At 46.1% G+C, this 16,830-nt stretch overlaps 2 protein-coding genes across 4 annotated transcripts in view; one reads left to right on the top strand and one right to left on the bottom strand.

Moving 5' to 3' along the window:
* The window catches only part of LOC135378169 (uncharacterized), a 91,370-nt gene that overhangs the window by 68,907 nt on the left and 5,633 nt on the right, over positions 1 to 16,830 (bottom strand). The gene's annotated exons all lie outside the window — the stretch shown is intronic.
* LOC135378168 (carbonic anhydrase 1-like) overlaps positions 9,509 to 16,830 on the top strand; it is a 76,688-nt gene continuing 69,366 nt past the window's right edge. Inside the window, exon 1 of the mRNA XM_064611093.1 lies at positions 9,509 to 9,930. Within this exon, the coding sequence (XP_064467163.1) occupies positions 9,885 to 9,930 (46 nt within the window). The 5' untranslated portion in view covers positions 9,509 to 9,884. The remainder of the gene's footprint in view (positions 9,931 to 16,830) is intronic.

A 16,830-nucleotide genomic window follows, 5' to 3' on the forward strand; every position in this document is an offset into this window, starting at 1 on the left:
CAAGGGTCTCCTCTACCCAGAGAGTGTCCTAAAAATCAGAGGCGAAAACGACACTCTGAAGCTCTACCATGAATCTGGTGTTGCTGTTGCCGCAAAAGTTGATATCACTTCGATTTGGAGCTTTTGTGCTGAAGTTTTGTCGAGATAATGTACAGATTCTACGGCAAAGGTTTCCGTATAGAAACCGTTATTAATGTAGATGGCATTGGTTGTTAGAAAGTAGTTGTTTCTGCCGTACCCGCACTCCAGTTGGGTTCCATAAACAAGGTCTTTGCAAGATTTCTCAGACAAAAGCAAACAGGTTTGAGACGTGTAGGTACTGTCTGTAGTGTGGTCTACTCTATTTGCAGTCTAAATGTAAAAATGGCGTAAACAACGTGAATTGGCGGAGGCAGGCCACAAACATGGACGACACGCAAGCACGTAAGCCTCGAACGCCCAGAAATTAACGAATTCAAGTAACTCAGGGAAAGGTGCTGACGCCCCAGGAATCGAACCTGGCTCTTCCGATTTCCGGTCCTTGATTTCCGATTCCGGTCCGGATGCTTCCGTGTAGCATATCAGAAGACCCAGGTTCGATGCCTTCAGCCCCGACATCGTTTGTGCGGAGCGGCCTCTTCGGGTGACATTTTCGTGTGGCAGCACTTTGTTTGTTGTGTGGAAGAACTTTTAAATCCCGGGCATTATTTCTATAGCATTATTTCTTTATTTATTCTGTACATTTTTTTTTACTTAAAAAGTTATGCGAGCAGCCTCGATACCGTTTTTGTGGCTGGGTTCGTGGGCGTACCGAGAGGGGGCAAGGGGGGTCGTGCCCCCCCCCCCCCTGGAGCTCCAAGGTCGCTTGTGAGAATAGTGCGCTCGTTAGTGATAGGTCGTAATGATTATTCTCAGATGTCATAATAGGAACCTCTGAACACCTGCACAGTCCGCAACGTCTGCCTCCAGAAAAAGAAGCGGGGGATGCACGTTTGCCCCCCCCCCCCCTGGAAGCCCTTTGCCCCCTTGGCAAAAATCCTGCGAATGCACATGGGTTATACGGCCAGGCGGACATTCTCTCAAAGAGAGCATGCAACTACTCAACTATGATTAATTTCCTAACATTCAATCTTTTCGGGCAAAAGTAAGATAGCAGAATGGGATACAATCCTCCGTGGAAACATATCTATCTTTAAAAAGTCCTGTAGCGAACACGTACGCTGAAATATCCATTGCTGAAGCTTGATATGCAAATGTGCCGAAACCGAAACCACGCGCATCAGAAGCGCAGGGAGGACTGCGCTCATTCCACGTCAGAGGATCATGTGCTTAGGAGCGATGAGGATGATTGGAGTAGATTCTGATCTTCCAGCTGATCAGCTGCGACCCAGATCTCCTCAGGCGCGGTCGTGGTTTCGGCTCATTTGCGTAGCAATAATATTAGGCGATTGATATTTCAACGCAAGTGTTGGTTTAGGATTTTTTTAAATAGAAATGCTTTCAACGAGGATTGTCTCCCATTCTGCTATCTCACTTTTACCCGAAAATTCTTAATTAAAGAGTTAAGTAATGAATTTTAGGTAATTAGTCATTGTGTAGTTACATACTCTCTTCGAGAGGATGCCCGCCTGCCGTATAACTCGTCTGCAAAATCGGCATCTATGCTGCGCTTTGCTTTTTTTTTTTTATCTGTAAAGAATAAAATAAACACTCCGTATATCTGCCCTTACACGTTACGGAGGTGCCAACTCATGCAACCACATCTCTGCACTGCTTCGCCGTTATGCGGAAAAGCCCACCTTAGAACACCGATCGCTTTGGCGACCATCAATAAACTGCTTTTACGCACGTATGGGACAAGTTTGAAGCCTGACACAGAATGAAATGGGCATGAAGCTGCACCTCCAGACGTTGGTACGCTGTAGTGACGTCATGTGAACGTCACAGCTAACGCCATGCCGTAAGCGCTTTGTAAATTTGCATGTGGGTCGAGCGTAGATTCATCGGGATTCGTATCCGGTTACGATTTCTTTTCTTTATTTCTCCGTTAGAACACTTCAAATGGAATGGCCCGAACGTCACCGACGGTTTATTTGCGGGGTCGTCAATTTGTCATCTTCTTGCGAGGCAAATCAGAAGCGATTACTGTATCAATCGGCACAGTGACTGGTACAGAGCTAATTGTAATTACCGGGCAGAAAAATGTACCCAAATCAAAGAAATTTTTCCATTGGTGCCTGCCATATGGAAATGCCAGTTATCTGAGTCATGCTACTGGGTAAACAACAATGCACGGTAGACACTAGTAGAATACGTAATTATTCGCCGTACACTCTCAAAACAGAACTCCTCCGCATAGTACGCTGTGCGCAACCATTGCCACGAATGATTGGGTTACCCCTTCTGATTCCACGACGGGCGTATACGCCTTGTTTGTTTGTTTGTTTGTTTGTGTGTGTGGCAATTATCCAACATCCAAATTGCCACAAAGAGGCATACGCCCTCTCTCACTTCGAATCAGAAGGTATAACCCATATCGTTCGTGGCAAATTGGGACGGTGGGCCCTCGGCTCCCACCGGCGCACAGCGTGCTATGCGGTGAAGTTCTGTTTTTAGAGTTGACAAAGCTTAAAACAGAGTCTCATCACGTAACGCGCTGTAGGCCAACCATTGCACAAAATCATGCCGTTATCACTCCTGATTTGTGGAGCGCACGGAGTATACGCCTTTATGTGACAATTAGTATAGCCTTCATACGTGTCACAGAAACGTGTACGCCTCTCGTTTTCAACAAATCAGAGGAGGGAACATGTCATTGTGGATGGCGGCTGGGAGTGTTATGCGGTGAAGTTCTGTTTTAACAGTGAAGAAATCTGGGCTTGTTGATACACGAACGTGATGAAAAGCGCGCTGCCAGACGAAACACAAGAGACGTTAGATAGAGACACACCTAAACATGCGTCTCTATCTAACATCTCTAGTGTTTCCTCTGTGTAACAAAAAAAAAAGAATGCATCTCCCATTCCAACAAATCCAGGGACAGAACGATATCATTTCGAATTATGATTGACTACACTCTAAAAGCAGAACTTCACCACATAGCACGGTGAAGGCAAAACGGCTGCAGAGAATACCTTTATCACTCCCGGTTGGTGGTAAGCCTTTGGGGTACCCCTGTTTTTGGAATGCATAACTTTCCCACGCCTCCCGTTTTTAACCAATCAGGAGGTAGAACGATGTCATTCTGGATGGAGATTGGCTAAGAGGGTGCTATATGGTGAAGTTCTGTTTTTAGATGCCGACAACGGCAAGCCCGTTCACCGCCACCACCATCTGTTTTTATAGTGTAGGGGCGTATTATATGTATTGTTACGCGGTAGCGTAACATGACATTCTCGGGTAGACATAAACAAGAGCCCGCCACAACTTCCGGTGCTACGCAGCCTCCCGGTCCTTCCGCGACTAAGGAGGCTCGGAACCAGCCGCCATGCAGAATTATATCTTTCGCTTTCCTGATTTGTTGAAAACCGGAGTCGCACGCCTTTTTGTGGCAATTTGAATTGCTACAAAAAAGCGTATACAACCCCTCTCTCTCCTCAAATCAGAAGCGATTACTGTATCAATCGGCACAGTGACTGATACAGAGCGTGTTTGCTGTGAAACCAGATGTTATTTTGGCACCAAACCGGAAGCGGTGAAAACGGCATGTATTGGGTCAATCGAACGCACCAATTCTGTTATGGCCCACGAGCAATTCATCTAAGCGGCATGCGGCGCTCAGCGGACGCAATCGGGAGGAAAATACAGATACACAAACAGAACTTCACTCCATTACACCCGTCCAGGTGCCGTGCGTGTTTCTATTGCACTTTTGCTTCATGTTCATTGTCACAAAAAGGCGTGGTAGCCCGCTCTCTTCTCAGATCAGGAGTGATAACGGTACACTGTTGAAACAGAACTTCACCACATGGTACCGCCTGGAACCAGAAGTCATCCAGAATGATATCGTAATCCACCCTGGCTTGTTGAAAACAGCAAGTGTACGCCTATTTCACTCTAAAAAGTGAACTTCACCGCATAGCATGCTCCGCGCCAACCATCGCAACGAATGATAGGGTTACCGCTTCTCATTCGAAGAGAGAAGGGGCGTACGCCTTTTTGTGTCAGTTTGGATACATGATAATGGACACAAGAAGGCGTGCGCCCCCCTCTCTCTTCGAATTCATTCGAGGCAATGGTTGGCGCAGAGCGTGCTATGCGGTGAAGTTCAGGTTTTAGAGCACAATAGAGCACATCTTGCGAGACTGCCGAGCATACCATTCTGCGCACGAAGCCCATCTCCCTCGCTCCCCCTCGGGCACGCTAGCGGACGTCCTCTACCCCGGTGGTTCCTCTGCCGAACGTTCCGCCAAAGCAAGAAACCTCATTCTCTTTCTGCAGAAGGCAGGCCTTGCTCAACGACCCATCTAATACTTCTCCCCGACGAACTCGTGCACCCTCACCACATCCCCATCCTTCATCCTCATCTATCCTCCATCCGTCCGTCCTTTCTTTGTGTTTTGTGTTCTTTTCTTCTTCTTCTTTTTTTTTTTTTTTTTTTGCTATAGTCGTGACGACGCCCACACTCTCAAAAGTGAACTTCACCGCATACGGAAATACCAAAAACCAAAAACGGGAGGCGTATGCCTCCCGCTTTCAACAAATCAGGGCAGATAACGATATCATTCGAGATGATGGTTGGCTAGGAGCGTGCTATACGGTGAAGTTCATTACTAAGAGTGCACTTCTGTGTGGCCAACAACGGCGAGCCTATCCTGGCATTACCCCCCCCCCCCCCCACCCCCACCCCTCAGTTTTTAGAGTGTGGACACATTATGCAAGATAGACGGATCCATCACATTTTCAACCAGGCTTGTGCCTGTTACCGAAAAAAAGGAACTAAATACCGTTACCCGTTACTTCAGGAAAAAGAAACTAAATACGCTACTCGTTGCCAACATACAAAAGTAACGAGTTCTCGTTACTCACGGGTAACGAGTTACTCTTACGTTACCGCAGCATAGTTAAAGGAGCCAACGAACATGCCGTCACTTGCCTTCAACTCTTTATTAATGAGGAATTGCACTTCAGAAGAAGCTGATACTCGAAATTTGTCGTCCGTCCTTCGTGTCTCTCGGCCCGTTACCATGAGTCTATATCAGTTTGCCTGGTCCTTCTCCCTTGTTTCCGAAGTGGGGGTGATCGGAGATTACGAAAACACAAGAAAAAACGCTGGTTTTCGTGCCACCGATCACCAACGGTTCCTAAAAAACAGACGAGGGGCTGCGTCATAATTTAGAGCGCTCAGAAGCTTAACAAAGGCAAGAAAAGGCGAGAAGTCGAAACGCGTTTTTTGTAGCCATAGCACAACTGATGCCCATTCTTGGGAAGGAGTGATGGTCAGAGATTACGGAAACAAGAGAAAATACAACAACACATCCAGCGAGGGACTGCAATAATACCTTGAGTCACACGTCACGCAGGTCAAATCTGCATGCATTGCGCCACACAGATTGCCGAAATGTGCTCCCCCGCGCTGAAGAAAAAGAACAAATAACGTCAGTAACGAGTTACCAATTTTTGTAACTGATTCCGTTACTATTACCATTTTTTAAAAAGTAACTGAACCGTTACATCGTTACCAAGTAACGAGTTACTTGTAACGAGTTAGGCACAACTCTGTTTTCAACCGTTCATTGGGAGTGATGGTTGGCAAGGAGCGTGTCGTGCGGTGAAGTTTTAGTGGTTGGCACTGGGCGTGTTATGTTGTAAAGCTCCAGCCTTAGAGTGCGCAATCCACATCAGAATGGTAACAACAATTCAAAATAATCGGTCAGTGACTCGTGGTTCTAAAAGTTAAGTAGGTACGCTTGACGATACTAATTTCAGACGCTCCAGAAATAAAACCTTTGGAAACACTCCGTATCTTGAAAATCTAAGAAATCTTAAGTCAAAGTCAGAGCACGTTATGTGCACTCGGGAAACAGAGCTTCACCGCATAACACACCCTTAAAACAGAGGAAAGGGGGGGGGGGGTAAAGTCTAAAACGGCTCGCCTTTGCCTTGAAATAGAACTTCACGCCTTTTTGAAACAATTAACATAACTGCGAAAGTGTCCTAAGGACGCGTACACCTCCCGTTTTGTACAAATCAGGGCGCACAAATCGGGATGGTGGTTGGTGGTTGGCTAAGAGCGTGCTATGCGGTGAAGTTCTGTTTTAAGAGTGTGTGCCCCTATAGCAAGCAATCATCCCGAATAACATCGTTCTCTCCTCTGATTCGTTGAAACGAGAGGTGTAACTCTTTTTGTGATGCTTATGTTGTTGCGCCAATTGTCACAAAAAGGCATACGCCGCGCGTTTTCAACAAGTCAGGAGTGCGAACGGTACCATTCTGCACCCTTAAAAATGAACTTCACCCATTAGCACGCTCGTAGCCAACCATCATCTCGAGTGATATCGTTATCTACCCTGATTTGTTGAAAACGGGAGGCGTACGCCTTTTTTGTGACAATTTTGAACAGCATAAGTGTCACCAAATAGGCATACTCCTCCCTTTTTCAACAAATCAGGGTAGACGACGACAGACAAATAACGATATCATTCGAGATGATGGTTGACTAGGAGCATGGGATGCGGTGAAGTTCTTTCTAAAAGTGTGGATAATGATTGGCATTCAGCGTGTTATGCGATAAAGTTCTGTTTTAAGAGTGTGTGACTCTACAGTTTTGTACCAGAATTGGTACGTTCCGTTTTCTCTTATTATTTTTTACTGCACTTCAGTCGAATATCAGGAACGCGTATTGCTTCTTTGTTCTTCTTTTTTATGCCTTTGTGTAGTAAGACATTTCTCTCTCTCTCTCTCTCTCTCTCTCTGTGTGTGTGTGTGTGTGTGTGTTTGTGTGTACTCCCGGAAGAGTAAGGCATGCGGAACTGCAAGGAAAGAGCACACACTATTGACTTTGCTGCTCAGTTTCGCAGTCATCACAAAACTAAGAGAAAGCGGATTGCATGCCGAGGGAGGAACTCACGCGCTTCGGAGATTCAGTAGGAATGTTGAGCTTCTTAGATATATGATATTACCTCCCCGGCGGCAACGCACTGTGGAGTGTGTATCTCATTAACTTGGTCGCATTCTTTGACTTTGATGTACCATGCAGTGCGTGCATAGTACTAAGGCGTTCACGTTAGAAACAGGGTCCTTTTAGAACTTCAGGGTTTTCCACTTACCTCCGGCTACTTTCTTTTTGTGGATGCTACGTGATTTTTCGGGTATTATGTGTAGTGTTCTACGTTCCTTGTACTGCATGGAATCGTACGGTTACATATGCCATTGTCCCAACCATTTCGCATTGTGTAACACATTGCCCACCGTTCCTGCATTACGTTCATTGTTCTGACCTGCATATACTGCTTTGTATCCCATATGGTATTTGCAAACGTCAGATCCCGTTATCCAAACGTCATGCAACGCTTCACTGGCAAATACATTTTCAGGGTATACTAATCACTGCTGCTAGGTCCGTTGCTGTTGCGCAATGGTCAAATAAACGCGCTGTCTGAAATCAGTCGTAGCTTCCTGCATGAAGATTCACCCGTCAATCGGTTGTGATTACGAGTGACACTCGCTGTTCTTGTTCTCCGTACACGTGTACTCAGCGACTACGAAACGGAATAGTTATGTAATCGACCCGTGTACGTACGTAGTGTATCTATGGGTATACTACATACGTATGGGATTCTAGATCGTCCATCATGCCACATACACACATGATATCCGCATACGGAACTTCGCATGAAGCAGCATTCACTTTGTTGTATGCCTTTGCTCTGTGCTCCTGTGACGTTTTGGGCCAATATGGGTGCAGCTTCAGAACTGTTCGAATAAGTCAAGTCTAGCGTATCCGTAACTCAGTTATCCGCGGTCTGCGTGAGCGGAAACCAACTTGCTAACATTCCTGGCTGTCCAAACCATGTAAAAGTAAGTCTTCGACCCTGGACTTCGTTCGAAAGTCCACTGTGACGGTCCATGGACTGACTTCCTCAAAAGACAAACAATCATACCGTCATCGTTGTATATGTTCTTTCCCGTCTCCTCTTGTCTTCCCAAAGTTTCGGCGCGATAATATGTTTTCAACCGACCACTTTTCCCGACGGCACCGTCCACCGGCCAGTAGGTTGCCGTACCGCCTTCCGGGTTCCAGCCGTCTACTTCTGGGGCCCTGTCCGTCATCTGCCTTTCATCGTCGCCACCCAGTTGTGGACTCTACAAGGCCTGTGCACCAAACTCGGGTACCGTCCAGAGACGCCATTCACTGTTTGATCTGAAGGATCCAAGCCGCCGCCTATCCCAGAGTTTCTACGTCATCAGCGCCCCGGTCTCAACCAGGAAGGCACCACCGCCAAGAAAAGACAAACATTCGGTGAGAACGTTGTCATCATTACCGCACAAGGGGTCCTCGTTAGGCTAGGGCTATCATTCTTTCGGTTCTGACCACGTTAGTGCAGCGTTCGCATTGTTGTGCCGCGCTTTGGTCATAGCCTTACCTCTGTGAGCACTGCATTAAATAATTGTTGACCCGTTCCCTTCGACTTTCTCTGCCTCTGCGGGTACCCACACTTTATTTCCCGAGTTTCTTGCGACCCGTCCTTCTCTGAACGGAAGGGCGCGTCACACCACGATCTACACGCAAATTCCTATATTCTATCCGGAATATAAAGGCTACGTATACCAAGGCGTCCGGTAAGCGAGACATGGGGAGATATTCGTTCGTTCGAAATTCGAATGTATAGAGTTCCCCACATCTGTATGCCGCTCATAGTCACAGTTGCTTCGCGGCGCCAACACAGAATCAAAAGAAGAAGAAGAAGAAGAATGCAGAGTTCGATCAATACTCTATACGGAATTCGAATCGAGTACGCAATTATTCGCTTCCATATACGAATATTCGCACAGCCCTATGACCGACATCTGTCAACTCTGCTGCGCCGTCAAAAATTATTCAAAAATTCCAAAAACCGCAATTTCTGTCTTTCCTTCTTTCATTTTCATCACTTGCTGGCGTGCCGTCTGACATCTGTTCCATCTTTATTTCTTGATTTATCGTCCTCGCCTTCCGCATCACCAAAGACTTCGCCTACTAAAAGCATCATCATTCGATAACTCCCAAACCGACCCTCCATGCCACTCCGCGAAGACGCGCCGCGCAGCGGGGCGACACACACAAAAAAGTAATCCAACAACTCAAAGAATACGCACATCGAATCGTGGCCCCCGAGGCTCCAATTCCGAAACTGCGAGAGAGAGGAGAAAAAAGGCCCACGACCCGCATCGTCACTTTTTCCTCATCACACAGGATGTCCTTGAGAACAGCGGAACATCCACGAGGCATGCGCAGCGCTGCGCGAAAGCGAGTGAGGATGCACGCGTGCGCACTCCGTTCGCCATCACTCAGAGCATGCGCAGAGGAGGGTGAGAGCGGCTTTGCATCGCGGCAGGCGCGCATCATCAGAGCGCACGATGGAGGAGCGGGCAACAAAATAACGCGTGGCGTGTGCAAAACACCATGCAGTGTGAGGAGGATGTGTGTGTGTGCGCGGAAAGGGAAAGTAATGTAGTCCAAAGTACGGATACGACCACTGGGAACATCGCGTAAGTTGGCGGTCAGCGCGAGCGAGCGTTCAGCAAAAAAATATAGGTCGGTCGGAAGATTAGAGATTTCCTGTGCGGGGCTGCTGATCGAGCCGGAGCGATATACGACGTGTGCGCGTGACGAGTGACAAGAATTTATTTGCGGGAGGATAGGAGTACGGACGGACGTTTCGTCGCACGTGTTCTGTCGGGTTTAGTTTCGTTTTCGGAGAGATATGAGTCAAGCGGAGCAACCGGAGTGGGGCTATCACGAATGTAACGGTATGTGGATAACTTTTTTTTTTCGACTCACTTGTTTTCGATTGCATAATACTTGAAGAATAATTCGACAATATGCGCGGGAAAAACTCTTTGCTACAAAACTTCGACCAAGTGTACAGCTGATACTGGATTGGCATTGGCTTAACATTTGCTCAAATTATTCTGTTAATTTTGGTGAAAAAGTAGTATTTGAACTGTAGCATGTTCATGTAACTGTATAACTGATTCCCAATCTCCTGTCTGTGAGAGGATGCACACGTAACGACGAAGGAAGCATTATCGCTTCAGACAAAATCGTAAGTCTCCGTACTACCTTGTCGCATTCATCCTGAGCGCCTCAAAGAACTTTGATGTTCGTTTGTCAGTTACGACGCGATGAAGAAAATTTAGTGTAACGTATCTGCAGCTGTCAATTTTTGATTGGTTGCAGTTTGTTTCCTTTTTTTTCACACTTCTGTTGTAACTGTTCTTGTGTTACTTGCCGTTCCCATCTCGCCGGTTGTACAACATGTTCGCTAAATTTTGTGCGTTTATTTCGTATTAAACAAAAGTCTACACTCGAGTTCCCCAATTCCCACGTATAGAAACAAAATAATTTGGGACGACGGGCAGGAAATTGTAGGAAAGGTCGATCCGACGCGTACACGTCTAGAAAGGTTCCACATTACTCTGACGCACAGGCATTTGGAAGGACAGAATGAGAACACGCAGATCTTTCGTGTGTGTGTCCTCATTCGCTCATACTCTACTGATTGACAGTCAACCGTGGTGTTTGACTATTTGTATACTCCAAGTGTGAACGATCCGTTCTACCAGCCCATGCATATACGTTCTGAGGGTTTCATTTTGTGTAAACATGCAGATATGCCCGGTTCAAGCTAGATCCCTTCTAAAACAACGCCGGATGAAGCACTGTTCAGAGGCACTGCTCCCAAATTTATTGATGATGAGAATATACCTCTATTTTTGTGTCCAATGAACAGCAGCAAGATTCTGGCACGCGGCAGATATCGTGTATATCACGATATTCGGCCTTATCTAAAGATTTGAGCTTGATTTCACGATTGCATACACAGAATACGTAAAAACAGACAGACACAGCAGACTCTTACCGCGTAACAATTACATGGTTTCATTGAGACAACTGTTACGAGGCACATATGATAGCACGTATTACCGCATTGATTTGAATAAGCTTTTTTTTTTTCGTATTTTCAAACGCAACCATGGTTCATATACAAGTTACGCAGTGTACGACATCATTGTTCTGCGCAGCAAACATTCAAACATCAAGAGCCTTACGTCAAGAGCCTTACGGCCAAGGACTTTGGGCTTAAATGCGTTATTTTTCCTCGCCGGTCGCAATCCTGTCGAGCAAATATTTGCAAAGATTGTCACAGCACAAAGCCTGATGACTTTCTTCCCTGATGACATGTATTGTCGACGAAATGCGACTAACCGTATTATTCGCCACTCTTCCTGCACTGTATCTGCATGGATTCAAACTTCAGAATTTGCATGCACTAATATTCATTCGCGTCAGTGAACTTCAGCCGTTAGACCGTGGGGGAAAAACAAGGAAGAAATAGCTCAATTGCGCCTCTCGTAGATATTACGGTAACAGTTGCTGTGTGTCTAGCAAGAACTCCTCAGGAAGTATTACATGCCAACAGTGACTGCATTCAGACACATCAAATCGAGAAAATACGAACCGTGAAAGTGACTGTGTTTGGATTACACGCATTCGCATATTATTTCGGACGAAGGCCACAGTTAGTGAGTAAGCAAGTCGCCATCATCTGGTGTTGCTGAAATGTTCGCATACTACGAGAAATGAGGAGCAGATTTGGCAAGAAATATACACTTTTGTTAACGTCGTTTCTATTCTCCACGTGCATGCCTCACTTTCAACTGAATCGCGGTCATATTAATCGTTAAGCCGGCTAACACACATACACACATATAAAGAGACGATGATGAGACGGGGAAGGCTAAAATGGCTACTATTTGCTCCCAAAACTGTTCAAATACTTTTTTTATGGAACGAATACACTGATCTTATCAAACGCAACATTCCACACTCATTAACGTCGTGAAGCACTGTGCCATCTATAATACTAATGTGTCGAGCAGCGATTGTCTAACATGACGGAGCCATAATAATCACGAAACCGCGTAGCTGGACATTACCGTAGGTGTAGTACTGAAATTCCGATGTATTTGTTATTCATGATGTCACAATACTTACCCATTGCATTGCTATCCATCAACATCATTCATTCGAAACATCTGTCTGTCCATGTTGACATTATGCTTAATTTTTGAAAAACCCTTCATCCGAACCCATTCAGTTGAGCCATCATAAAATAATTCTACCTCAACAAACTGTCTTCGGTTATAGAACCACGGGACAATGTTCAAACGCGGACGCATCACGACTTATCTCAAAGCCTGTTCTGTAACCGTCGACGATTTTGGATAGAGACGATATCCTGTCGCATTCAAACATACATGCATGTACCACTTCCGAAACACATTTGCAAGCACGGAGTGTAAGTATATACTTCCTTCCAATCCATCATCTTATCTTCTGCTTCGCTTTATTGCTCTGGCGTAACGTTGCGTGTCTTTAAGCTGTCACATAGCCCGAAACGCCAGCCACACAGATAACGGCAAAGAGTCGCCTTGCAGACATCTCGTTACGGGCGGATATCAAGAGCGTCGTCTTCTCAGCCCCATTGTGGTTCTATTTGTGCTCATTCTGCTGACGGGGGCTCGAAATGTGTGCGAGATTGCGAGCAAGCGCGCATACACGTACAGGGGGCGGCTTCGCTGCATATACTAGATATCGCTTTCTGTTTTGTTCGAAGAACGTATTAGTTTGACTCTCGAAAACAGAAAGTAAAGCGAAACATGTTCCACAGTTTGGCAAAACAACGGTTGATCTTGATAAATCGTAACTTTACGTCGCAAGACAGTTATGGACATTATACCCACGCCAAGTGGTCGGATTAATTTTTGACCCACCTGAGCCCGGGAAGGTCGCAGCTATAAGGACTTGCAACTAGGGTTTATTATTATTATTATTACTATTACTTTCGTTGTTCGTTCAACTACTGTTACATTAGAACTGTGTACAGCAGTACCGCGTAGTGCAGCACAATTACCTTGTGAGGTTTCAACAAAACACTGCTATTGCGTTCCTGCCTCGAGGGGGAAAGCAGCCCAGACGAGAAAATCAGGTGTTAGATATGATTGATGCTTTGTTAGTTTGGTCGCCTACTGTTGCATCAGACAGGAATAATTCGGAGCAGTAGCCTAGACGTAAGACCTTAGACGTAAGGGAGGCAAGTTAGACTGGTTCGCTATGTGCCATTCACGTGAATAGACTCCTTGGAGGAGCAGGGCGAGTCGAATCCTCTCACGTGATGCCTGGCGCCTAATTCTATCCTGTTTAGAAACTGATATACCTGTGTTCGCTACTATACCTTCTACTATGTATATTATATACCTTCGTTCGCTATGTGCAATGGGTGCAAAGACCTCAAGAGCAAAATTACAGCTGATGTAAGACGTAGACGAACAGGGCCTCACTTAGGTGTCGCTGATTGGTTTCGCAGGTTCCTATACGTATACATTACGCCATAAAGATTGCATCTGACCAGAATGCGCACACGAGATGTTCATACTTGTAATGTTTAGTGCTGAGCATCGAAGACTCGCTTTCTTGTCATTTGATTTGGCTGGCGCATTAAGTTTTCGGAGAGCTTGAGCACATCGTATGCTATCGCCTTTGCGTACCTAAGGGATAGCGTTGGTGGTTCTTCGCACTGCGCAAAGCTATCTTTCTGTTATGGGCGTGCGCAGAAACATGAACGCTATCACTTACGTACGCAAAGGCGATAGCGTTCGATATACGAAAACTCTCAATTATTATACAATATTTGCGTTACTCGTGTCAATTAATAAACGTGCCAATACTGCAGCTATATGGGAAAGACAATGTTATAGCCATACTTATTATCTAACAGCCATACTTAGCAGCCGCAAAATGAGCACGACAGATGTGGACTGTATAGGAAGAAAGTTCATCCCTGCGATGTTGCTTTGTTTTTTCGTCTCGATTGCACCAGTATACGGAAACTGTTCACTGTGTGGGAACTACGTTCCGTTAAAGCCCCCCCCCCCCCCCTTTGTACTCTTTCTATTAGCAAGTTTCTAGTACCTCAATTACCCACATAAATTATTTAATCAATGCGACGGTACTGCGATTGGGCAGCTTTGGTGTAACATTAGGGAGCTATATACAGTATAGATCGGAAGGTGTTCATCACAACGGATCCGAAAACCTAAGAAGTCTATGGCGCCCTTCCTTAGAAGTGGCTGACACCACATTGCTGATCTTTGATTTCACATCTCTATTCATAATTTCGTGTGTGCAGAATTTAATTTGACAGCTTCTTCTTATCGTTTTCATAAGTCGCGTCCGATCTTCTTGATGTGTTATATCACAGCGTTGTGTTTGCTTCTACACTGTTAAAACAGAACTTCACCGCATAACACTGCTCGGAGCCAACCGTGTTGTTCAGAATGATACCGTTATTTCTCCTGATTCGTCGAAAATGCGATGGATTCGCCTACGTTGGACACTTCGCATTTTGCATAATGTGTCCAGAACAGAACGATTCATCCCATTTTCAACAAACTGCGAGAAAGAACAAGGTCATTCGGGATAATGGTTGGCCACGTGTGTGTTATGCGGTAAAGTTCAGTTGCACGTCCCAGGACTGCGAAAGAAAGGCGAATCCAGCTCAGTAGAAGCCAAAGCAGCTGCTGAGAACCTGATCAGTGACACTGTCCACGCGTACACGTTGGTGTTCACAGACGGCCGCGTTGATGCGCATAGCAGGAGCACACTACTTGCGCCTACTATACACAATCCTCGAACGCGACCTAGAAAGGAAAATCATTGCAATATCCAATATGTTCTACAACTGCTGAGCTCATGGCAATATTACATGCAGCAGCAGCTGCGGGGCAGGTCAAGAGGATCACCAAGGCTGTCGTCCTCACGGACTCGCGTAAGCGCACTCCAAATGATGATGAATCCCACGTGCGATACCCTTTTAGCGCGCTGTATCAGAACATCCATGTGGCCAACATAAATAAGTCGGTGGAAACATTTCCCTGCAAATATATCCCTTCGCACAACAACAACAACTAAGTGATGATGATGTATTGGGATGTTTCACTGCTGAGGCGGCACCCTATCCCATTGCTTGAGGGGGAGACGATGGTGAATGATGATGAATGTGCAGTGTCATCAGTGGCAACTAAAAAGCGGACCAAGTAGCATCTGCATCGCACCTCAGCAGTAGCCCCAGATTTATAACCCCGGGAGGGAGCGACAGACAATTTCCTCTTAGTGAGGTTGCACAAACACAGCACCCTGGGATCAGGGGAAATCCTGCAAAATCATCGACTAGATCTCCCGTTGAAAGGACTTTCCCGGAATACATAAACCCTGCTGTTTAGTCTGCGAACAGGATGCGCTTTCACTAAATTACAATTATACAAGATTGGCTCTCTGGGTAACGCAATGCAGATACTGTCAGCAAACCGAAACTATCGAACGCATCCTGACAACTTTATTGTATAGTGCACATGCTCAGATGCAGGGGAGGTACCACGGACACTGCATGAATTGTAGGCTGGATGATGTCCTACATCTTGGAGGCTCTTTTACTCAAAAGATATTCCAAAACTCGCAACCGATAGTCTGCTTCATCCAGGAAACATGACACCCAAAGGCTAGGACCCAAAGCTTACTTGCTAACGGGACTTTTAATCACCAATCCAATCATCCAATCGGGGTTTCTCACCAATCTTAGCAGTGACCCAAGTGACTTGACTTTTTTTAAAGGCTGTGTTAGCGCCGCGGAGCAACTGTGGCTATGCGCGGCATACAGACGGAAAGAAGACAGCAGGAAGGAGTAGGGGACAGGGGGGGTTAGTATGCGTCGTGGGCCGACTTCAAGGGGAACTGCGCCAACATTCGTCTGGATAGTCTGCCGGAAAACCGAGGAAAAACTCCATACAGCACAGCCGGTGCGGGGATTCGAACCCGCCCACTTCCCTGTCTCGGCGTGGAAAGCGGTCATCCTAACCATGCCACGGGAGCTGGTTTTTAACTTTCGACCGTCATCATTTCATCACCTTATATGATATCATATCCTCTCATACTCGCTACAGTCGTGACGCTGCACACATGAGTGAGGTCAATAAGCTACACCACCACCATCATCTGTTTCAAGAGCGTATATAGCTTTAGGTGAGAACGGCGCTTCGCAATGTTTCTTTGGCATGAGCTGCGGAAGCCAAAGAAGCCTCGGTTTGCAGAACGAGTGAGCTACCGATGACGAGTGCCGCGATAAAGATAAAAATATCATCGCCCAGTCTCGTGCGCGGTGTAGAAGAGCGAGCCAGAGTACGCTGTGCGCAGAAAGGTTGTCACTGCGAAGGCGGCTGTTAGCAAAATACTCTTTCTTATCGCAACCGCGCGGCGGTATCACAGACTAGCACGAAGGTTGCGCGCTCTGCCTGTTCCATTTTCATGGAACGTACGGCAATTATAAAGCTCAGTCTTTGCAGAGTTAAAAAATGACCAAGCTTCAGCGCCACTGTGCAGAGTGAGAGGATCGCTGGTCGCGTGCTGGGTGTTCCTACAACACGTAACGCCGACAAAAATTGGTAATACTATGGTGCTGTGGGAGGACAACGATTTGGCGGCAGTGTTGTCCTTAACAGACGCTGCTTCACGCGAGGACATGATTAATTCTGTTTTGACAATAGCTGAAGGCCACCTGAAACAGTTAGTTCTCTACTATTGGGTTTGTATCT

This window comes from Ornithodoros turicata, chromosome 1, assembly GCF_037126465.1.
Source record: "Ornithodoros turicata isolate Travis chromosome 1, ASM3712646v1, whole genome shotgun sequence".
Taxonomy (NCBI): domain Eukaryota; kingdom Metazoa; phylum Arthropoda; class Arachnida; order Ixodida; family Argasidae; genus Ornithodoros; species Ornithodoros turicata.